A 24,570-nucleotide genomic window follows, 5' to 3' on the forward strand; every position below is an offset into this window, starting at 1 on the left:
TCATATGATGACTCTCATAGGAACTTATATGGCTTTAAAAGAATGTCCTAAATGAGAGAGATGGTATTTGCTTTGTTCTTTGGCCTGGTTAGATCCCATTTTGAATTTTGTATTCAGTTCTGGGCACTATGTTTTTGGAGGACTTTGATAGGTCTAAAGGCATTGACAATGGCATAGAATCTTTTTTTTAAGGTTTGTTTTTGCAAGGCAATGGGCTTGCCAAGGCAAAGTGGCTTGCCCAAGGCCACACAGCTAGGTCATTATTAAGTGTCTGAGGTCGGATTTGAACTCAGGGACTCCTGACTCCAGGGCTGGTGCTCTATCCACTGCTCCACCTAGCCGCCCCCGAGAAGGAAACTTCTTGACAAGGGAAGTTGTCACACAATGGAATGAGCTGCCTCAAGAGCAAAGGTCCCAGCTCATGAGGGTCTTTAAGCAGTAATTGTATAACCATCTACTGGGTATCTTATAGAGGGGATTCTTGTTGGGTATCAGCTGGATGAGAGGATGCTGAGCAAGGTTTCCTCCAACTCTAAGAATCTGTGCTTGAGAGTTGATGGGGAGCTATTGGAGGTTGGGGAGCAGAGGATGAACATAGTCATCCATTGAGTACAAACCCCACATAAATGTGAATCCCAATCATGGCATCCTCAACGAATGGTCAGTTGCTTTCTTCTTGAAACCCTCCTGTGATGACAAACCTCCTCAAATGGCCCTTAGACTTTGGGGACAGTTCTCATGAGCAAATTTCTTCCTCCCCACAATTATCCTCCTTCACTCCAACCTCCTAGTGGCTGTCAGATCCTCCTGGAATTTTTTCTTCTCAAGACTAAACATCAGGCAGCTTTGCCATGGTGCTGATCATCAAATGGGGACAGTAGTGACCAGTCAGAAGACTGGTTTGCTGCTAGCCCCAGAGGCAAAGCTGAAGCTGAGAGAGAGAGCCCTCTTCAAAAAGAGTTAGCTGCTTTTGTGGAGGGCCTGGTCAGCTGGCACCAGGAGGAAGAAGTGGGCATGACCCTGTCCCCAAGGAGGAGGGGAGAGCAGTGCTAGTGTATGGGCACACAATCAAGTGACTTTCCTGCCACTTTGATCTATCCTCTTATGGGTTCAAGACTCTTTGATATGCTGGTGTTGCTTCTAGGGACCTTTCTAAACTGTGATGCCCATGCTTGACCTTGAAATTCCAGATTGGGCTGACCAGGGGGAGGACAGGAGGAATCCCACCTTCTTATTCTTGGAGACTTTTCCTCTTAATGTAGCTGAATATATAATCAGTTCTTTTGGCTGTACCATTATGTTGTTGCCTCATATTGAACTTGCAGTCCACTAACACTCCCAGATCTTCCTCAGTTAAACTAATATGTAACCAAACCTTCACCGCCTTGTACTTGTGAAGGTGACTCCATCCCTCCCCAGACCCTTCTCATCTCTCTTACGCGATTCAATGCCAAACAAAGTGTCTACATATTGGGGATGGGGAAGAGGGAAGAGTCGTTTGAGAACTTGGTTTATATTTTTGGTGGGTGTGAAGGCATCTGGACCTGTAGAAGAGGAAGCTGGAAATGACTGGAGAGGGAATGGAGGCATCTGTTGCCCATTACTCTCTTAAGTCAAGAGACCCATAAACAAGGCCCCGATTTTAAAGTAAATATACGCATGCTAAAAATTGAACAATCATCTCTCCCAAGCCTATTCAGCTGGCCCTCATATGAAGCTAATCTCTATTGGGTGGCTCACTAGCTGGACATTCTCTGAATTTCCTCTTTGAACCTCAGTTTTCTCATTTATTAAGTGGACATGACATAAGTCTATGAATGATCGTTGGGCCTCATTCTCCTGGGGGGCCTGAGTTGGTTGGTTCTGCTCTTTTTCCTCCCTCCATTCAATGTATATCCCTGAATCAGTTGACAATACTAGTAGATGGCTACACAACTGTGACTTAAGTGCCCCTGAAATAAAACCCTGTTTTAGAATTCTACACCAAGAGACTTAGTATCTGTAGCTGCTTCCTCCTCTTTGGTCTCCAAGATTAGGGCATGGCTTTAGCTGGACACCACCTCTAACAACTTTTTCCTGCTCTCTTTGGTTCTCTTTCCTCTCAACGCCCCACCTTGCAGCTCAGAAGCATAGTTCTGCCTATCTCTCCCTTGCTCAAAAGCCCGCTGTGGTTCCCTACTGCTCTGAGATAGAAGTTCCTTCACTTGATCGTCAAGCCCTTTTGCTATCTCACTTCATCTCTGGCATCCCCCTTTCACTGCTCCCCTTCTGCTGTTTTCCATCCCATCACTATGAGACTATTAGCTGTCCTCTCCTGTCCTGCCCTCTCCTGTTATCTTTGCATCAGAGGGCAGAGCATGAGACCTGATGCTTGGAAGACCTGGGTTCAGATCCCACTTCTCATACTCACTAGGTGAGTGATTTTGGTTAATTCACTTAATCTCTCTGAGCTTCAGTTTTCTCATCTATGAATTAATGCCTATCAGTTTTCAGCTCTTCTGTAAAATGGGAGTGAGATCAGCAGCAGTTTCCCAGACTGGTTTTGAGGTTCAGTGATTCATGTGGAACACAAGACAAGTGTGAACTGTTATGATCATTATAATGGACCTTGGTCTGAGTCAATGGAACCTAAAACTTTTCTTGGCCTTAACAGTTTATGGCTTGGAGAAACAATGGTTCCATCAGTCTGGGTTTGAATCTTGCCACTTCTCTGATCTTTGATGAACCAAAGGGAAGTCCCTTTTGACTCTGAGTTTATGGCCCTATGTCAATGTGACCTTGAGCAAGTCATTTCCCTTTGCCAGGGACCTCTCTTGTAAAATGAGATGGCCTCCAAGGGTCCTTCCAGCTCTAGACATAGAGTTTTTAGACTCTTTGGCTAAGGATAGTCTGAAGAAGTAGATCGACCCCAGTCACTTGGGGTGGGTCACTGAGGAAAGTCACAAGCCTTTTCTTCCTGGCAGAATTTGGGGAAAGCACAATCTCCCCAAAGACTGCTTGTAAGACATGGCGGTCAGAGCCTGAAGAAGGTGTGAAACTGGGGAGGGGCCTGAAAGGAAACACTCACAGAGTCTCCCACACATAGTGTACTTTATTGGTCCACACCCCCCTGCCGCAAGGGCTCATCAACCCAGCCCCTGGCTCAAGGGTCTTCCCTTCCTCTTCCTTCCCTCCTCCTCTCTTCTCTCACCCCACTTCCTTCTCAAACTTGCTTCACTTTTTTAAATCAAAATCCTTTACCACATTAAACATCCCTCCATTGCATGACCCAAATGGCTAACCCTTTCTGATCGCATATAGAAAAAGGGGCCTGGGACCTGGAGCAAGTCTCTCCCCATCTCCTGGCCTCAGTTTCTTCTCTAAAAAAAAAAAGAAGTTGAAGGAGAGTTCTTTGAGGTCTCTCCCTGCTCCAAATCTAGTTTCTGAAGACTCCTCCCACCTCTCACGTTCCTAGTTCTACCCCAGCCCCTCAGCTCTGATGTACTGTCTAAAGTTCCTACCAGCTCTAATGATCTATGAGGTTATGTTTCTACAAAGCTCCAGGCCATTGATCTTCCTTGGTATTGCTAAGTCACTAGAGGGTGAGGACTGACAGGCAAAGGATGGGGGAAGGTGGCAAAATGAAGGCTGGGCTGCCCAAGAATCTCTTTTCCCACCACTGTATAACCAATCGGCAATATTATTTCATCAGTTTAAACCATGCTGACTAGGGTGCTAAGCTTTGCGCAGGGTGACTTGGGTACTTTGGGGAAGACTTCATCCTAGGTCCTTCTAGGGTGGTTTTCCATGGGGCTGTCTTGAGTATTCACTTTCATAACAAGATTAGCCCCTGCTCTACCCAGTTTTCCTACAAGAGCTCCCTCCACCCACTCAGAGAGGGTTTCAGTGGAGAGGAGAGTATATTAAGGACAGGGGAAGCCATTTAAGTCGAAGGAAGTTTGAAGAATCAAATGTCTATTGGAGAGGACTTTCAAAGGGGGAGAGAAGGAGTCCTGGAGTGAGTGGGCATTTGATCTGTCCAGTTTAACCTCCAGAGACATCCCACAAAGTGGCGATACCCAGTATTAGATAAAAGGATAGATAGGGCATAGAATAACCCACAGTGTGGCTTAACTGATTGATATGGCCTACAGGGCACAGATAACTCAGGGAGGCAATCCAGGAAAAGTGCTTAGCCAACCAAGCTGCCAGGTTAATGGTCAGCCCACAAGGTGACTGACACTGGTATTAGCCTCTAGAGATAGCCAAGAAAACTGAGGGGAACTGGAGGGGATGATCAAGGGGAATGGCAGATGGCAATTAATTAAGGCAAATTAAAGTTGCTGAGCTGACCTATAAGAGCCTACCTCCTCCTTCTTCCAGACCAAGTATACTAATTAGAGTTGCCCCACAAAGTGAGATTAATCCGCAGATCTAATGAATAGAGTCCAAAAAGGGAAAGGATTTATGGAAATACCCCCAAAGATGAAGTTACCTCGTGACCTAGCTAAGAACGTCTATAGAGATCATCGGCAGATGATGGTTCGCCTAGAGAGCTACTCAATGGCGTCATCACCTTCTAGAGATAACCAAGAGAGTCTCTGGCAAAACTGACAGCAAGGTTTACTTGTTTCCACCCCCACCCCCCAGTCCAGTGAACCCACAGGGCTACCCAGTGCACTTCCATGGGCAGTGACTGTTTATAATTAAACAGAAGAGGTAATTGAGAGTATAATTAACTGATAGACCCCTCTCCCCCGACAAATTTAGTTAACTTATAGAGATAAATAATAGAATGTAGTGAATATGGGGGTCCTGTGAGTCATCCATTCCTCACCACTCACTTCCCTTGTTTTGACTGACCCTCCTGCCCCCCAACTCTTTATGTTTCGATGATTAGATGGGTGTGTACTCCTTGTCATACTTCTGCATTCCCTCGTCTGGGAGCAGCACCTCCACTGTGAAGCTGACCTTCTTGGTGTGAACAAAGCTGTAGGTATTGTCAAACCTCAGGACATCTATAGGGACAGAGACAGACAGGTGGGCTGACATAAACAGTTACATTCGCTCAGTGTAGAGAGTTGGGTTCTCCTCATGACTATCTTTATTGGTTTCAGTTGGACCAACATCCTCCTACCTGTGTTCTCTTCTCCTTGGAAACTGCCCTACTTTTTTTTGAGTCTGTCACCCAGCACTGATTCCCACCTGGCTTCTGCCCCAGTCTGGCTTAAGCTACCCCAATGGGAAAAGGCCACCCATGCTTGAGTCCATGTCATTGTCTTGGCACTAGGCAGCTATGTTGTAGTGTGAATTCCCACAAAAGAAATGTAACAGAAAGGACATTGAGTTGGCATCCTGCCTCTCACTAATTAGCTTTGTGTCTCTAGGTAAGTTCCCTTCCCCTCTTTGCTCCTCAGTTTCCTTCTCTGTTAAATGGAGATAAGACTCCCTTTCCTGACTTTCTCATAGAGTTATTGGGAGGGTGGAATGAGATAATGATAGTGCAAGCTTTAGAAAACTAAAAACTCAAGCTGATATTGCTAATCGCAAGGGAAAGAGCAAGGTCAGAGAATCATGGCAGTTAGAACTAGTGGAGATGCTCTGGGTCACTAATTCAACTCCACTCATAATGTAGATGAGGAAAATGAATCCCAGAGAAGTTAATGACTTCTCAAGGTTACACAGGGAGTATTTAACAGAGTTGGGATTTGAACTGAGAGAGAGATCGATCCTGAGAAGGTGGAGAAAGGAGGTAGAAAAACAGACTTACACACGCCAGGTTCAGTGCAGGTGAGACTCCCATCTTCAGGGACCATGTGTGCATTGTATCTCTGGCTGGGAACCACCTCCGTCATCTCCCCAGCTCTTTGCCGCTCCCCCATCTTGGTCTTTAGGAATACCCCAAAGCCTATATCTGCCCCATCTGACATGAACTGCCACCTGTCATGGAGCCAAGAGTCTAGTTATACAGCCAAGTCTGTGAAGTGTGCCAGGAGTCTTGGGCTGGGAGAGGCAGGCGCCTTACCTGAGAACACAGCCAGGGAAGAGGATCTCATACTCCACTTGATGAGAGGAGCCCCTGCTGATCTGCACTGAGTGCTCATATTGGGTCTTTACCTGGTCCCGCACATACATGGATTTGGGAATCTCACCTCCATAGTTGATCTGGAAGGAGAGTTTAGAGTGAACAAGGACATCGGGGCTACCCTCCTCCATTTTTCTCTGTTCTTTTCTGCCCCGGCCTAGCCCAGGGCACTCTACCTTGGTTACACACTTGGGGTTCCCATCAGGGTCTGTCAGTGTTCCTCCAAATTGTGCAGGCAGTTCCTCGGGGCTGATGAGTTTCAGCAAACCTTCCTTCCAGTTGGCTGGGGAAGGCAGAGAAGGAAAGTATAGCAGGTTATCAGGTATGAGTGAGAAGCTGTTCACACTTTGTGGGCAGTCCTGTTAGCTCTGTAGGCAAACCACTCTTTGGAGAATCTGGATAGGCTTTCTATCCTGTTTGATTGCTCCTTAGGCTGATGGTCCTGTTAGTCAACTGTAAAGGTCACTCCACCAGGTTGGGCTGCTATCCATACTCTGCTGTGTAGCTCTGTTTCTCACTCTTTGTTGGCTCCCACTAGGGAGGGTTCTGGCCATATGTACAGAAGCAGTGATCATAATATGTCACATTTACATGACATTTCCACTTAGCAACTTTGTAATGAATGGAGGAAGAAACAGAGGCTCAGATGATTGTGTGCCATGTTCACAATAAATGCCACAGCCAGAAGCAGAGGAGGAAAGATAGTCTCCTCTTTTAAAAAATTATCCTTGACTATGTGCATCCATCACTCACCAGCTGTGTGATCAGCTGTGTGTTACTTAACCTTTCTGGAATGAGAAAGTTGGACTAGACTGAGAATCTCTAGTTCTGGATCCTGGGATGCTCTGAACACTTTCTCCGCCTCTCCTTCTTCAGCCTAGTTTGTTTTTGGAAGCAGTAGGCGGCTGTTTGAGCCAGATGCATCATGGAGCTGCCTAGCAACCAAATGAAATGAGGTCAGGCCACTGAAGTAGCAGGCAGAAGGGATGGGAACTTTGTTATAAAAGGGGAAAGCCAGAGGGGAGGAATGAAGAGCTGATTTTCTCTAGATTCTCTGTGCTTAGTTCTATGGGATTAACTTTATCCTGGTGGATATTATTATTATTATTATTTTTGCAAAGCAAACGGGGTTAAGTGACTTGCCCAAGGCCACACAGCTAGGTAATTATTAAGTGTCTGAGGCTGGATTTGAACTCAAGTACTCCTGACTCCAGGGCCGGTGCACTATCCACTGTACCACCTAGTTGCCCCCCTGTTGGATATTATTAACTACTTTCTATCAATTAGCTTTATGACTGCTCTGCCTACTCAAGTGAAATTTAAAAGGGATAAAGGGGTTCCAAAAATCATTTTCATAAGAACAAGATGGGAGAGGAATGGCTAGACAGGTGTCCATTTGAAAAAGATCTGGGGGTTTCAGAGGACCACAAGTACCACACAAAATAGCACAATATGGCAGTCATAAAAGCTAAAGTACAGGAGGATATGTACCCTTCGAGTGCATGAAGGGAGTTTCAGAGGACTCAAAAGAGAGAAGAAACTAGGAAAGCGATGGTTCTTCTGTACTGTTTTGGGTAGAACCCATTTGGAATGCTAGGTTCAGTTCTGGATGCAAAATATTTAGGAGGGTCATTGACAAATTGGAGAATTCCAGAAGAGGGTAGCCAGGATGGGCCTGTGCCTTGAATCCTTGACCTTGGAATGTAGGGTGAAGGGACTGGGGAGGGCTAGCATGTGGAAGAGGGATGTCCCTTGTTCTTTTTGACCCCAGAAGACAGACCAAGGAGCCACAGATGAAATTACTCTGGGAGAAATACAGGCCTGTTGTCAGGACAAGCTTTCGAACAATGAGTGTGATCCAGAACGGGACCAGGTTTCCTTCATTGATGTTCCCCTCATGGTGGGGAGGGACATCCTCATATACCACTGGAAGGGATATTCAGGTGTGTGACTTGGATTCATTAGTCTCTAGAACCCCTTTCCACTCTGAATTCTGGGATGCTGGGATAGGGACACTTCTGCAGGGTCACTCAACCTCAAACTCTGTTGAGTCTCTCACTAGGATCACTACTCTTTTCAGGGTTTCTCTGCCTGTTCGTTGTGCCCTCTCAAGTGCTACTTAGGTTAACTCTTGGTGGGTCCATTGTAGGTTAACTATAACCTTATTTGTGTGTGTGTGTGTGTGTGTGTGTGTGTGTGTGTGTGTGTGTGTGTGTGTTTCCAGGGAATTCAACTTCTCCAACCTGACTTGTGGGCTTATAAAGGGGCTGAGATGGTGGAGATTTGCTATGGGACGTGACTGCCTCTTATGGCACCCAAAACTTAGTCCAGTTCTGACGACAGGACTTGGGGGAGGAGAAGAAGGAAGTGAAGGAATAGGAGGAAAATGAAGGAGAGGAAGAGAAGAAGGAGAATGAAAAGAGGAAAGGATAAGATTGAAGAAGGAAACAAAGGAGGAAGAAAAAAGGAGGAAGAGAAAATATAAGAGGAAAATGAGGGAGAAAGAGGAGAATAAAGAGAGGAAGGAAAAAGGGTGAAGAAGAAAAAAGGAGGAGCAAGAGAAAGAAGAGAAGGAGGAGGAGGAAGAAGATGCAGATTGATGGAAGGTAGAGCTACTCACTTCCTAGGACAACAATCTTCCTGCGAGTGTCTTCACTCAGGAAGGGTTTCATGAGATTGTAGCCCACAGGGAATAGTTTGGTGGCTAGGAAGAGAAACGTGGAGAGATTGGTTGAGAAGTTCTGTAGCTACAATCCTGAAGAAAGCTCTATGCTGATGAAAAAAGAGCAAGCTGAACAGCTCCAATCTATCAAAATGAATTAAAATGAATTTTGTGTGACCCCTGGGCTGGGCCCTGAAAGAGATACAAAGTTTTTATAAGACACCATCCATGCCCTCATGGAGCTTACAGTTCAATAGAGTTATACTCATCTTTATTGGAGCTAGTCATGAGCTAGATATTGTGGGGATTGAAGAGGAGATGACAATGCTCTCCTTCAAGTTGCTGACCTTCTGGTTGTCATGTATATTCCATGACATATGGAAAACAGGAGGAAAAAGATACAATATGGTACTAAAGAGAGTGATAGTAACCTGGAGGCAGACTGACATGGTGTAGCAAGCACAGGATTTGGAGTCAGGAAAGAATGGCCTCATACCCTTGCTCTGATACCTGCTATTTGTGTGACCCTGGATGACCCACATAACCACTCTCATTCTCAGTTACTTCATCTTTAAAAAGTTGAAAATATTAGCTCCTAATTATGTCTCAGGATTGTTGTGGGGATAAAATGAAGAATATTTGTAAAACACTTTGCAACTTTAAAATGCTATATAAATGCTACTTCGGCTATGATGAGGATGAGGATGAGGATGATGTCATACTAGCCACCTTCATATACTGGACTTCTCGATCCCCCCTGTTCTGGTCCTAATCTCTCTCTCTCTCTTTTTTAGGTTTTTGCAAGGCAAATGGGGTTAAGTGATTCACCCAAGGCCACACAGCTAGGTAATTATTAAGGCCAGATTTGAACTCAGGTCTTCCCAACTTCAGGTCCGGTGCTCTATCCACTGCATCACCTAGTCACTCCGGGTCCTAATCTCCTTCACCTTCTGGAGGTTTGTCTAGGTCATTCTGCAATAGACTTCTCCCATGTTTTCATCTTTTTTAAATGCTTCCCTTCTTTCAAGGTCTAATTTAAGTGCCACCTCCTCCACAAAGCCTTCCTTAAGACACCTGGATGACTTTTCCCTTTCCTAATATCTCATAATTTTGAGTCTTTCCTGATTCCCCTTTTGCCCAGTTCCTGGCACCTCCTTCACTAAAATTACCCTATTTGTATTTCGTGTATGCTTTTATTTATGTGTGCTATTTCTCTTAATAAACTGTAAATATTCCTATTGCAGGAATTTGCTCATTTTTGTCAGATACCCCAGTGCCTCACATAGAATCTGGACAAAGTAGGTGCTCAATTGACAAGAATTACAGAATCAGACTTTGAGAGATGGAAGGGTTCATTTTTTGATCCAATCCATCAATGAAAGGAAACCTCAATCTAGCATACCCAGTGGGTATGTGGCCTTGCCTGAGGACCTCCGAGGAAGGAGAGCTCAGCACTCTCAGGGAAGACCTTTCTCCTTTGTCATAGCTAGCAATGTTTGTAACTTTTCCTAACAAAGAGCCTAATTGTGCCTCTCTGTTGTTCCCACTCCTTGCTCCTGGTTCTGTCCTCTTGGACCAAACAGAACAAAGAATAAAGCAGAGCAGGCATGACCTAGTGTTTTTCAGAGGAGAAACTCTGTAGTAAAAGTGACTTGCCCAAGATCATCACACTAGTAACTGATGGATGCTAGACTTAAACCCCGTCTTTTGGTTCCCAGGTCCACCACGGAGAGAGTTGGTAACTGACTTGTCTGTGGTCCATGAAGTCTATCAACAAATAAATGTTTATCTAGTACTTAATTCTGTGTTGAGGCTAGAAAGACAAAAATGAAAAGATTCTTGCCAGTGACTCTTGGGCAGTAGTGTTGACCCTCAGCTCAGGACAGAGATTGGTGTGGGCACAGCTAGTGGCGTTGCCAGTCCTATGCTGTGGGCCTGTAGGGTGGAGCTCTCCAGGGCTCTGGTCCCTTGGGGTTAGGGGGTCATCAGACTTACCCTTTATAATGAGCATGAACTTGAGTCTCTCAGGATAGTTCTCTTCCAGAAGACTGAAAAACTGTGGAGTCAAGGAAGTGCTCATTAGACCCACAGAGCTGTCTTCCCTGGACTCCTGCTCATTCCATCCCTCCCAGGGCATCCTAGATGGCAAGACCTTCCTTCCCTATAATCAACCCTTTTTGGGTACAGCCCGGGGGACCCCCCTTTCAAAACCTTCTCTATCCCAGACTCATGGAGAAATCTCTCAGCCTTGTGAGATGCAGATAAGAGGTAAAATGTACTGGATTTAAACTAGAGACCCAGGACTCAAATTCTGTTCCTGCTAATAGTACTAGCTAATATTTATATAGTACCTACTTTGTGCCAGACACTGGATTATTTTCCAATTATTATGTCATTGAATCTTCACAAGAAGCCTGGGAGGTAGGTGCTCTTATTATTATCCCCATTTGACAGATGAGGAAACTGAGGCAGATAGGAGTTAAATGATTTGCCCAGGGTCACACAGCTACTATATGGCTAAGATCTGAACTTTGATCTTTCTGACCAGGTTTAAGGCTCTGGAAGCTGTGGTATCCCTCTAGCTACCTAGCAAAGACAACCTAAGTAAGTGTGGGGGTGGCGGGGATGATGCAATCACCATTAGAGGCAAAGCGATTTGAGTTTAGCGGAGGTCTTCCTACCTCCAAGGCCAATTTTTCATGTATGGTGACTCTTTCAATCTCATTTTAGGGCTAATGGAAGGACTGGTCTTGTGACTTCATTGGTCGGTCAGCACTATGATGAACTGGACAGGACATTGCACTGAAGTTGAGCTGTCCTTGGTTCAAATCTCACTTCAGATACTCATGGGACTATGAGTCTCAGTTTCTTCATTTGCAAATAAGGGTGTTTAAACTAATGCCATGACCTCTATGTTTTCTTCTGTCTTTAAATCTGTGATCACAGGACTCTTGCAGTAGCTGATAATCTTGGGGAATTGTTTACATAATGAAAAGTGAAATGATTTGTTTAGGGTTTCATGCCCAGGTGGGTTTTCCGGGTTCTGAAGTCTTCTCTCTAGTCATTCTCTTGATCTGATTTTATAAATGAGAACACTGAAGCCCAGCGAAATGAAGCGACTTCTCCAAAGTCACAGGATAAAAGATGTCAGAGGTGGGATTTGAACCCAGCTTCTCATTCAGAGCCCAGCTCTCCTACCTGACCAAACCATCTCTCCATGTAAAAAGAAAAGGGGGATATTTTTGACCCTACTATAGGTCAAACTTCACTCTCTAAAGGAAATAGCTCCCAGGGACCATGTAGTTGGTGGGTCTCACTGTTGATCTCGATGGCCACCCCAGTGCAGCCTCAGCAACCTTACCCACCTCCTGGTATGTTTCCACCAAGGGCTTCCAAAAGTGCTTCAGGCCTAGCCCCTCACAGTCAAAGATCATCACAATGGTCTCAACCTTCTTTCCAAGCTGCAGGGAGAGGAGGGAGGACCTGATGAGCTTGTACCCACCAAGGAGGGTAGGGTGGGGAAGAGAGGCAGATGAAAGGGTGTCAGTTCTTGGGAGGGCTTTTGGAAGGTAGGTTGGCAAAGCTGGGAGGAGTCTTAGAACAAGGGATGTCAGAACTGGGAGAAACTTTAAAGACAATTTAGTCTAATTCTCTTAACTTTATGGATTGAAGAAATAGGTTGATTTGTGTGTGTGTGTGTGTGTGTGTGTGTGTGTGTGTGTGTGTGTATGTGGCTGAGTCCATGCCCCAGGCTTCTTCAGCCATCACCCAGGGCCTGAGCCACTGTCCGTGTTCTTCCTCTCCCCTGCCCCCTGGCCCTCACATTCCTTTCTTTGCCTGGACAGTGTTGACCGCCATGGCCATCCCTCCCAGGTTCTGCTCCCTGGCCTCCAGCCTCCGGCCTCACCTTCTCAGTCTGCAGATCACACTCACGTAGGATGCGTTCACAGTCCCGCATTTTGGCCTTGAGAAAGTCCTGCTTGGTCACTGAGAAGAGGAGCCCCTTGGGATCCAGAGGGCCGATGATGTCATACCAGATAGGGCAGCCGTCCCGGTCGTAGCCACAGAGACCCCCAGGCATGTACTGCTGTATCACCTGGGCAAGGAGAGACACCGATTGGGGGAGGGTCCCAGTTTAGATGTGGGGGTGCTCATCAAGGGACTGCTGAGTTCTAACCCTGACCTTTCTGTGTGACCCTGATCAAATTGCTTCCCCTCTCTGAGTTTCAGTTTTCCTTTCTGTAAAATAAGGGAATGGGAATGATCTCCAAGGTCCCTTCTGTCTCTGAATCTATCCTTCTCCAGATCTGTTTCCTCCTCTGTAGAATGAGAGGATTGGCCTCAGAGACCTCTAAGGGCCTTTCCAGCCCACCTGCAGCAGACAGTGGTATGTGGCATAGATTAGGTATCACAGGGTGCTCTCCTTCACGTGGATATTCTCCCCAAGGATACAGAGCATACAACTCTGCCATGCATACAGTCAGTGCTCCATAAAAGCACCTCACATTTCTTTAGTCTGTCCAGGACTCAAAGGGTTTTCCTCAACAGGGTAAGTAGCACCAACATCCCAGTAGAGGAAAGAGGCCCAGAGATATGGAGAACTTTGCCTATTCTAACCGTGGTAGAATTCGAGCCCTGGACTTCTGCCTTTGAGCCCAAGATGCTTTTAACCCCCATTCTCTTTTTTAAGAAATACATATTTTATTTTTCCCCAAGTACATGTCAAAATAATTTTTAATTTTTTTTAAAGTTTTGAGTTCCAAATTCTATTCCTCCCTCCTTCCTTCCTTTTTCCTCTCCCTGAGATGGTAAACAATCTGATATAATTTATATACATGTGTGATCATAGAAAACATACCATTATTCTTCAGTTGACTAACAGACATTTGAGTGGATGAATGAATGCATGAATAAATTTTGCCTGATTTGGTGGTCCTGCCCCCTCCTTCCATGGGCACCTTGGGATTCAGGGGCTGCTTGGGCAGTATTGCTTGAGCCTCACCTCTGGGGGTTGCCAGTCGAGGATGTGATCAATGTCCATGTTCTTCCGGAACTCCATATACTAAATAGAGATGAGTGTCTGTGAGACAGGGTCAGGCTTAGAGGAGCTTGGGAAGGGGAAGCAGGGATTCCCCATCTATTAGTCTGAGATGCCAAGAAGGGGAAGGGCATGGGCAGGAGGGGACAGTCCAGTCTCGAAGTGAGCATGAACCAGTTGGGGAGAGGGGCAACTCACTTTGCGGACCATGGCCTCTGATTTCTGCAAGTCGAAGTTTCGAGCTGAAAGGGGGATAAGGAAAGACCAGAATGATTATAAAAAGGGAAGAAGAAAAGTCATCATCATGGTAGACAGCAGAGACAGTGTTGGTGGAGAACCAGCTTCAGGTCCAAGCAAGCTGTATTCTATCCAGGTTGTGTGACCCTGGACAAGTCACAACCTCTCACACAAGCCTCCAAGACTAAAAGACGCAGAGAAGGTCCATTGATAAAAAGGAATATCTTCACCAGGAAGATATTGAAATGATGCTAATGAAATCCTGGATCTTCCATTCCTGTCTTCTTATCCTCAAAGACGGCAACGCTATGGAGCACTTAACAATTTACTAAGCATTTTGACCATGATGTCTGGCATTTCTAGACCCTTGTAAGGGTGAGAAATCCCTTTCCTCACAACTCTGAAATCAGGGTCCAGGAATTTGATCTCATCTTTTACAGATAGGGAAATAGTCTCAGAGAAGCACAGTGACTTATTCAAGGTCACTCTAAAAAAAACTCCATGAAAACAGGGAGAACCTGTAGGGTTTTTTTAATCATTTATTTATGGCAGTGGGGGTTAAGAGACTTGCCCAAGGTCACACAGCTAGGCAATTATTAAATGCCTGAGGCTGTATTTGAATTCAGGTCCTCCTAACTCCAGGGCCAGTGCACTATTCACTGCACCACCTAGCTGCCCCTGAGAACCTGTAGTTTTAAAGGCAATAAGACATAACGGAAAGAGTCACCTATACAGAGTCAGAAGTTCTGGGTTTAAATACTGATTTTGCTGCATGCTACCTATGTGATCTGGGGCAAGACTCTTTCCCTCTCTGGGCCTCAGTTTCCCCAACTATAAAAGAAGATTGGATGAAATTCTCTCTAAAATCTCTTCTAGCTCTTAATCTATGATTCTGCTATTTCGAAGGAGCTAGAGAAACATCTAGGAGATTAGGAAAGATAATAACTTTTCTAAAAATATGATCCCTCTCCCCTAACCCCTTGTTCTTGGCCCCTTTCATCATCATCCTCATCCACATAATTGTTGTCATTGTTTTCATCCTTATCGGCATGTTGGGTCCAGGACAGGCAATGAGCACATGGTGGTAGGTGTGTTAATGTTGCCAAAGCACTGGGCTCCAGGATGCCAATATTACTCTACAGCCCGCCTGGTGGATGCACGGTAAATCCACTACTGCCTTACTGCCTTAACTTCTCACCTCGGAGCCAGCGCAGGAAAAAGTAGTCATCTGGGTTGGGGACATTGGGCAGTATGTCCTGGATGTTCTCCCGGAACTGGAGAGAGAGAGAGAGAGAGAGAGAGAGAGAGAGAGAGAGAGAGAGAGAGAGAGGAGAGAGAGATGGGTCAGGCTGTTTCCCCAAGAGCCTGGCCCTACTTGGTCCGGTCACCTCCAGTCCTGAGGCATGAAGCCCTCTCATGATGCACTGGTGGCTCTTCCCTCCTAGTCAATGATACTCCCATTGGCTGGGAAGCATTCAGAGTCCCATATGCTGGTCCCTCAAGGATGAGGGAAGTGACAGTCATGAGAGATGAGGCAGGGGCTGTGGCTGGTCTTCTGACTCCACTTCTGGTTTGCATTCTACAAAGGTCGAAGCTCTGGAGTCTTGACATGTGATTCAAGTCTTCATTTCTGCTGACATCCCCCTCCTTCCCCCAGCCCCTGGCTTCCACCAACTTATGTCTTTCTCCTCAGTGAGAAAGAGTGAGTAGGGTTGGAAGGGCAGGTAGGAATGGGTGGATCACATGAACTTTCCCCCAAATCCCACCCCTAAACTTCCCTATTCCAGTGAGGGCACCCTGTCCCAATTCTCAGCTGTTTTGTCTCCTTCTCATCCTCGACTCCTAAGTCAACTGAAGCTGCCTCCTCCAAAGGGACCTTTGGTTTCTTTTTGTTGTTCTTTTTAAAATTTTATTTTTTATTTAAGGCAATAGGGTTAAGTGACTTGCCCAAGGTCACACAGCTGGGCAATTATTAAGCCATTGGTTTCTTAATTGCCACATTCCTCATCCTTCTTGGCCTCTCTGTGGCTGTTGACACGATCTGTCGCTCACCCTCTCTCCTCTTACCTTCTCTTTCCTCTCTGAATGACTGAAAGGGATGTAGGTGAATCTCCTATTAAGAATTGTCAGATCCACACTTGGAAACATAATTTTCTAACCTGTTAAAAAAAATCTCCCAGATGAGGAATTTATTAGAAATATTAAAAAGCCAGGGCGGCTAGGTGATGCAGTGGATAGAGCACCGGCCCTGGAGTCAGGAGGACCTGAGTTCAAATCCGGGCTCAGACACTTAATAATGACCTAGCTGTGTGGCCTTGGACAAGCCACTTAACCCCATTGCCTGGCAAAAAAACCTAAAAAGCAAACCAAACCAAGACAAAACAGAAATATTAAAAAGTCTACTGCATGTCAGACATCATGCTAGGACCTTTACAAATATATTCTCTTTTAATAAAAGTATTAAGCCAAGATTTTCAAAGTAGTAGGTGGTTCAGTGGATAGAGCACCATGCTGGAATCAGGAGGATTTGAATTTAATTCTGGTCTCAGACACTTGATACTGGCTGTGTGACTTTGGGCAAGTCACTTAACCCCAACTGCCTCACAAACAAACGAGATTAAAAACCAATACTTTTCAATATATATATATATATATATATATATATATATATATACATATATATGTATTTGTATGTATATAAGACTGGGTCTCCCTATCTGGTTCCAGTTGGAAGAGCAGGGGATATCCATAAGTCTAGTACACTGTTGATCTTATTTGTATGGGAACTGACCTAAGGTTTTCTGCCCCTCTTTAGGCAGCCTGGTAGCCCTTGAGGCTGGTTCCTTACCAAATTGATGATGGATTTAGTATAGACACCCAATCAACTCAACCCACTGAAATTCAGAACTCTGGACTTCAAGAAACCCTCCTTAACCTTCCTGGCCTGTATCACCTCTTCCAATTAGTTAGTGAGAATTAATTGATTGATATCCAGGAAGAAGGGAGTGGATGGGGGTGCATTTCACCAAAAACTTTACATGATCGTGGATAGGAACTGCAAAATGAGTAACAGGATGTAGCAGACCTGGTCAACGAGACAATATTTCCATTTGGTCTACTTAGCTTTACTTATTAGTTGTTTAATAAATGTTTATTTATTTATTTAACTCAGCATCAATCAATCAATTAATTAATTATTATTTATCTATTATTAATTTATTTAATTTTGTCAATTTATTAAATTTATGTATTTAAATAAATGTTTATTAATTGACTGATTGACCTAGGCTTTGAGAAAGATTCACATCGATGATGATAGCCATTCAAACCAGATTTTGGAAGAAACAATTTAAAACCAAATGATCCTGGAATCACTGATCACAATGTGAGAATGGGGGAAGAGAACGAGCATTTATTAAATGCTGACTGTTTGTTAGACTTTATGCTAAGTGCTTTTACAAATAGCCTCTCATTAATAAAAGTATTAAGCCTATATTTTTAAAATATTGAAGGCATAGGCAATTACACTGCCGAACTAAAATTATCATTACTAATGATGATGTTTTGGGGAGAAAAAAGGGTTTTGTACCATTAGTAAATAAAATATTTCCAAAATATTGTTTCATCTTTACCTCATTCTTTTTAATTCCATTTTTTAAATTATGTTTCTTTGTCTCACTATTGTACATGACTATATATTGGAGTATAAAAAAGTTGGGGGCTTTTGTGCTATCAAAAAAGTTTGGAATCCACTGGTCCTTTGGAGGAAGTATCTGCTTCCCATCTGGAAGGTCTGTGATCAAATCTCACTCCTGATACTTCCAAGGCAAATAATTTAATGTCTCTGAGCTTCAATTGACTAATCTGGAAAATGGGATAATTCTTGAATCCTGGGGTTGTTTCCAGGCTTAGATGAGATCCTATAGGTAGGGTGCTTTGCACAGTTGTGTTTATAAGGGAAATCTCATTCAGCTCCCTTCTCAGAATGTTCCTCAGGTTTTTCTTCTGCATTAACCTCATCCATCTTATTTCTGGAGAAGAGAACTTTAGAGGTGCCCCCGGGTTACACAACCTAAAGACTCCACTCACACTATTTCTGTTTTATCTGCCCAACTAAACTGGAAGCATCCTGAGGACAGGCTCTCTGTGGTCACTATCTGTATCACTCTCCGGACATTCCCCAACATGGCCTACTCATAGCAGAGAGCTAACATCTATTGAGTGAATGTCAACTCAACTCAACTCAACACAGTTGCCCCAGGGATGGACCAGAGCCTAAACTTGGAATTACTTCTTGGTTCATTTTTCTGGGGTCTCCTACCCAGGGTGCCCAGGTGCCATCTCCTCCCCAAGACTTTTTTCCCTTCAGTCTAACTGCCTTCCCCATATTCTGTTTCCTGTGGAGTAGGAGGATGCAAAGATTACTCATTGGGTCTGGACCAGGACGGTCAAAAGTGATGGGCAAGATCAGTCACCTGCAGGGACTTTTTCATTTAAAAAAAGAGAGACCTTTTGTTTTTAGTCAGAAAACACACAAAGTTCCCAAAACACATACGACCCCCCCTCTTCTAAGATCAAGTAAAATAGTTGAAAAGCAGTTGCTATATTTATAAACTCTTACATGGCCCTGATTAGAATGTGAGCTTCCTGAGGGCAGACACTCTATTCCCTTCCTACCCCCAACAATTTTTTAAAATAATCCCAATTCTTAGCACAGTGTCTAACAAATGATGCTTCATGCGTCAGGATCCCTAGGTCTTTGTTCTGCTGAGAAGATAAACCAAGGCCTCCTCCCTGAGTTCTATCCAGCCTGAGATAATTCCTAGCCTAGTCACTTCACCTCTGCTGTCTCATTTTCCTTCTCTGTAAAATGGGGATAATAATGGCACCTACCTACCAGCATTGCTGTGAGGATAAAGTGTGCATTGTAGATGCTTAAAGAGCTAACGATCTGTTTATTATATGATTATAGAATAAATATATGCTGATTGTAATATAATTTATTATAATATATACCATATATTTTATATACCTTTAAATATGTTTAAAAATAAATACAATTCTTAAGGAGATTATATTCCAGTAGGGAAACTTTTTTCTCTGTTGGAGCCCCCATCTTTTCATCACTATGATAATAATGATGTTTCTGACCTGCTGGGATAGGAATGTGGATCCCCCTCCCCAAGTGATCTTTTTCCCATGAGGCTCTAGTGTTTTCCTTCCCCTTCTTGGGCATCTATTTCCTCAAACACAAAGTAGGATGTTTGATTTGGTGGTTATTCTAGGCCTAGAAAGTGGTCTGAGGAACTTCCAATGTAGAAAGTCCCTCCAATAAGGAACATAGAATTTGAAATTTAGAGCAGGTGGGGACCTCAGAGATTATGGAATCCAACCTCTTCATTTTAGGAACAAGGAAATGAATCCAGGGAAATGAAGTAATGGTTTCAGGACATTAGACTTCTCTAGGATGTTGAGGAGATTATGACTTGCCCAAGGGGGTAGCTGCCAAGCAGAAGGAGGATTTGAATCCAGATCTTCCCAACTCCAAGGCCAGCCCCTCCATCCCTGGGCTACCTTGCTGCTTTGGTATGGAAATCCCAAGTGGTCCTAAAGAGTCCCTTCTGTTTCCTTTTTGTTCTTCTAGTGTCATCAAAATAACCTTTTTCTCCTGGGAAGTGGTGTGTGTGTGTGTGTGTGTGTGTGTGTGTGTGTGTGTGTGTGTGTGTTGGGGAGGGTGTCAGGGCAAGGAACGGCAGCTCCAGCATGCTAGGCGGGTTCTGAATGGGGGGAGCATCCATCATGTGGGACGAGCCCATCCTAGGGTAGAAGGGGAGGGGAGGCCCATCCCATGAGGCACTTGTTGACACCCTCTCAGTTTCCTACCATGGGACAAAGCTCTGTTTGACTGCTTAGTTATGGATCTGGATGGATGCACCAAAGACCCATTTCAGTCTCTTTGAGCGGATTGTGAATATGACCCTGGGAATGAGCAACCATGGTCTGAGCCCTGCCTGCTTCTCCTGCTAATTCCTAATTCCAGAAAGACCTCCGGGGCAGTGGTTTGCGGGGTCCAAGGGACCTGGCGCAAATCCCTCTTCTGTTTCTGCTTGGGCAAGCCCTTTCTCTCTGGGCCTCATTTTCTTCACCTGTAAAATGAGGGAATTGGACTAGATCTGGGGTTCTTCACCATTTTTGTGCACTAGATCCCTGCAGCAGTAATTTGACAGAGCTTAAATTCCAACCTCTCCTAATTCAGCGGCCTTCCCTCTATCCATCATTTCCTACTCACCCTACCTAAAGCTGTCTAATGCACAATTGCTCCCTTTATTGTCTTGCCCATTAGAGTGGATGCTCCTTGAGGCCAGGAACTGGAAGACAGTAGGTGCTTCAGGAATATTTGTTGACTTTAAGGAATGGAGTAGGTTGCCTACAGTCACAAATGAAAGATTTGCTACATTTTTCTATCCAGGTCCATGGATCCTCTGAAACTTATCTATGAACTCATTGGGGATCAATAGATTTTGTGAAGAATCCCTAGGCTAGGTGCTTTTGGGGGCCCATTCTAGTTTGAAATCAGAGGGTGAGGCAGGGGTTATTGTTCCCATCTTACCGATGGGAAAACTGAGGTCTCAAGGTGGGAGATGGCCTGGCCAAGGTCACAGAGCTTTGGACATCATCCATAGATCTGGAATATTCCCCTCACCCCTACCACTGGGATCTCCTACCACTCTTCTCAGGTGGCTTTTTCAGGGAAGAGAACAGGGCCCCTGAGTAGGGAGGAGGTCTCTCTCACCTTGGCCAGGGCCTCTGCCTGCTTGGGGCTCAGGTCCCCGACTCGCCCACTCATGATGATCGGCTTTCTGTTCTCCTGTGCCTTCCAGGAGGATTCCGGGGCCCGACTTGGGCCAAGGCAGGGCAACCGACCTTTTTGCCGGGCACTTCTGGGCTAGCCTCCAAGCCCGGCCCCTCCTTGGCTCAACGCCCCCACTGCATCTTACATAATGGAGATTAAGTGTGGATCCTCCTCCCCCTCCCCCAAACCTCCCTACCACCTCCTGACTGGATCCTCAAACCAATGTGAGTCAGGAAGCTGGGGGTCAAGGCCATAGCCCAGCTGGCTGGTGCAGGAGGGCCCGGCATGGCCATCCTCTGAATGGAAAGGTGCCTGGGGAACAGGGACGCCCAAGTACCATGGGTTGGCTGAAGCCTGCCTTCTGAGCCTGGGGGAGGGAGGGGGAATCGTGCCAGCCTAGGGTCCTGGGCCAGGTCTGACTTAGGGCTGTCGGAACCATTTAGGTTCAGGCCTGAATGAAACCAGACACTAGCCTGTTAACAAAAGGAGATTTACCGAACAATACTCTGGGAAGGATACAGCCGGGTCTGAGGCTCAAAGGGAGCCAGGCCAGTTTTTAAGGGACAATAGCCAGGCCCAGGGGTCAGGGACCTTAGTTGGATTGTTCCTGCCTGATGACACTTGATCATCAGGAGGGCTGCGTGGGGATGAGACCTGGGTCTGCCACTGATTCACTCACAGGACCTTGGACAAGTCCCCTTCCCTGGGCCTCCGCTGCCTCCTCTCTGCAGGGCTGGCTTGCAGGAAGTTGTTTTTAAAGTTCTTAGCAATTCTAGAATTCTGTACTCTATCTTCTTAGGACCCTGAAGTTTGGGCTCTGACATTCTATGTTCCGAGTTATGGGCTCTTCTCACTAAAAATTCATCCATAGGTCCCTTCTAGCACATCTCCCAGCCCTGATATACCTTCTTCTCAGACCCCTCCTAGCCCTGGCAGTCTCTGTTGTAAGACCCCTCCCAGCACTAACATTCTGTGTTCTCAGATCCCTTGACATCCCCTGTTCTAAGGCCCCTCCTAGATCTGACATCCCTGGTCTAAGCACCTCTCAGTTCTGACATCCCCCGTTCTAAGACCCCTCCTACCTTTGACATTCTCTGTTCTCAGGACCCTCCCAGCTCTGACATCCCCTATTCTAAGCACCTCCTAGTTCTGACATCCCATTCTAAGCCCTTTCCTGTTTTCCCATTCCATTTCCCTATACTATCCTTTCTTATAGCTGTGCATGGTGCACTGAATAGACATCTCCCCTTGAACCCAGAAAGTCCTGGGGTCAAGTCTCCCTGGCAGGGGATCCTGGGAAGTTTCCTTAGGCAACTCTCAGGACAATAAATGAGGATGAACTCTGTGATGAGAATTTCCATACCTTTACTGATGAAATTATATACATTCCCACAAGAGAACCCCCCTACACACACACACACACACACACACACACAATCACATCCTCTCTTTTCCCAGACAGAGGGGCTGCAGTGACTGGTCCAGTGGTCCCAGGGCTCTTTGCTTTCTTCCTCTGATGCCCACCCTCATTGTGATCAATGTGAAGGGGCCGTCTGTGTGGGCATCAATCCCCTTTTCTCAGAAACTTCCTGAGAGCAGGGGCCACCACTGAGCTCTGAGAACAGCAGACTTCATAAAAGGATGCGGGAGGCCTCTGGACCTGCAGCTTTCAACCCAGGGGCAGATACCCAGCAAAAGGGAAATGCTTGATGATCACTTTGGATTGGATTGCCTTGTGTCTCATTGCAACATAATCTGTATCATGGTCTATTGGATGGCATCCTGTCCTATCCTTTCTTCTCCTTTCTGAGCTGCCCTCTCTTTCTTTTCTTCCCTTCCCTGTCCTGTTGTATTCTGTACCCCAGGCTGCCCCCAGCCCCTAAATAGCCTTAATTCTAGCCCCTTGACTTACTGCTCTCAAAAGGTTCTGGGCACCTGTCTCCCTGACCTGGTCTCCTCCATGCCCCTTGGCACCCCCTCCTCCATTTCACATTCCGACCTTCCTCCTTCCCACCCACTTCCCTGTGAAGCCTGAGCTTAGGCAATATATTGGGTTCCTTCCTTCCCTCTCCAACCCTCCTCTAATCCCCAACTGTTTTCTCACCAGTCTCTTTTCCTCTCCCTAATCCCTTTATTTGGAGGCCCCAAGTTACTTGGGGAGAAGCCAAGAAGCCAGGGGTGGCTTTTGGGTGGGGGTAGGGTGAGAAAGGGCTAAGACAATAGGGATGGACTTCTCTGAGTAGGGTAGAGGCGGGATGCTTTGAGTTGGGGTTAAGAGGCTGGAGTAAAGGGTTAAGCCAGAATCCTGGCTTTGCCTCCCACTAGTTGTATGACCTTGAACAAATAACTTCTGGACCTCTCTCTAGGTAAGTGGGGGCAGGAGGGAGGGCAGAACTAAAGACTTCAGAACCCAAGAATCTCTGGCATAGAAGAGACCTGGGAGGACCCCCAGTCCAACTCACATCTGGTCAAGAATCCTCTCCAGAACATCTCTGACAAGAGCTCATCCAACTACATTATGTGAATTTGAGTTAGTCTACAAAGACAAGTCCAAAGCTGCCCAGCCCTCAAGGAATTTACATTCTACTGAGGGGTAGTGGGAATACAGAGAAATAAGTCTGATTACTCAACCAAAAGTACCAATTAAATGCTTACTATATGACCCATCTCTTCTCAAAAGACCCCCAACCCACTCAAGTCCATTTTTTTTTTCACTCCCAGAACTCTCTGGGATAGAGAACTGAGATTTCTTCTATTTCTCATATTCAATGGGACAGGTTCCACAGAAGGGCTACTCCCTTGGGTTGTGAGACTGGAGACCCTTCCTATAAGGATGGAAAGAACTGGAAATAGCATGAAGAAGAGAAAACTTAGGAGGATGAAGAGCTACCAAATTCTCCCTTGTACCCAGAGGACAGTCCCAAGAGTCATGGGTGAAATTTTTGAGGTTACAGATTTAGACTTAGGGAAAGGAAAAGCATCCTAACAAAGTGGGACTGCCTCAGGAGCTGGGGGGGGTCCCTCACTGGAGAGACCAGTCCTGGGGGTGGGCTATGGAGGACACTTCTGGGCTGATCTCCAAGAGGACTCTAATGACTCTCATTCCTGAGCAACACTCACTGGTTTTGTAAGGTTCATAGATTTAGATCTGGGAGGGATTTTAGAAAATCATGAAGTTTAATTTCTTTATTTTACAAATGAGAAAATGGAGTTTTTTGAGTTAAGTGATTTTCTCATGGTCATACAGGAGGTAAATGACAGAGTAAGGATTAAACCTCTCTCTGTCTCTTTGTCTCTGTCTCTCTTCCCCCCCCCATCTCTCTCTGCCTCTCTGTCTCTCTCTGTCTCTCTCTGTCTGTCTCTCTGTCTCTCTGTCTCTCTCAACAATCCAGTTAAATGACTTACCCAAGGTTACACGGCTAATAAGCAGCTAGCTGCTAGCTGTGTAATTTGATTTGAATTCAGGTCCTCCTGACTCCTAGGCAGGGGCCACCTAGCTGGCCCCAACACTAGACACTCTAATCTCAGTATTCTTGGCAACACCACACTTTATCGGCCTGGCCCTTCATCCAAAGCTTTGTGGAAGACACACAACCCGGTGCCCTAAAGCTGAGTCTGCTAGAAGGGATAAAGACAAGGACACCAACAACTTAGGGCAAGGCAGAACTAGAGAAGAGCTCCTAAGTTGTATAAAACCATCAGTGGGGAAGGCACCC

General features: G+C 45.5%; 1 protein-coding gene across 1 annotated transcript; it reads right to left on the reverse strand.

Moving 5' to 3' along the window:
• Positions 1-3,078: 3,078 nt before the first annotated feature.
• LOC141498099 (SEC14-like protein 3) lies at positions 3,079-20,915 on the reverse strand. Its single transcript, XM_074201050.1, has 12 exons — positions 20,795-20,915; positions 15,200-15,275; positions 13,963-14,006; positions 13,729-13,788; positions 12,634-12,822; positions 12,092-12,187; positions 10,722-10,782; positions 8,685-8,768; positions 6,241-6,347; positions 6,005-6,144; positions 5,750-5,919; positions 3,079-4,997 (listed from the first exon to the last, which is right to left on the reverse strand). The coding sequence occupies exons 1-12, from the start codon at positions 20,846-20,848 to the stop codon at positions 4,876-4,878; spliced, it is 1,203 nt and encodes a 400-aa protein (XP_074057151.1). The 5' UTR covers positions 20,849-20,915; the 3' UTR covers positions 3,079-4,875.
• Positions 20,916-24,570: the final 3,655 nt, after the last annotated feature.

This window comes from Macrotis lagotis, chromosome X (genome assembly GCF_037893015.1).
Source record: "Macrotis lagotis isolate mMagLag1 chromosome X, bilby.v1.9.chrom.fasta, whole genome shotgun sequence".
Classification (NCBI taxonomy): domain Eukaryota; kingdom Metazoa; phylum Chordata; class Mammalia; order Peramelemorphia; family Peramelidae; genus Macrotis; species Macrotis lagotis.

Excerpts from the sequence above, each read along its gene's own strand:
- LOC141498099 (XM_074201050.1), bottom strand. The coding sequence starts at position 20,848 with ATGAGTGGGCGAGTCGGGGACCTGAGCCCCAAGCAGGCAGAGGCCCTG. Across the intron at positions 13,789-13,962 it reads CAGAGGCCATGGTCCGCAAA|TATATGGAGTTCCGGAAGAA; the intron begins GTGAGTTGCCCC and ends ATCTCTATTTAG. Across the intron at positions 4,998-5,749 it reads CTGCACTGAACCTGGCGTGT|ATGTCCTGAGGTTTGACAAT; the intron begins GTAAGTCTGTTT and ends CTGTCCCTATAG.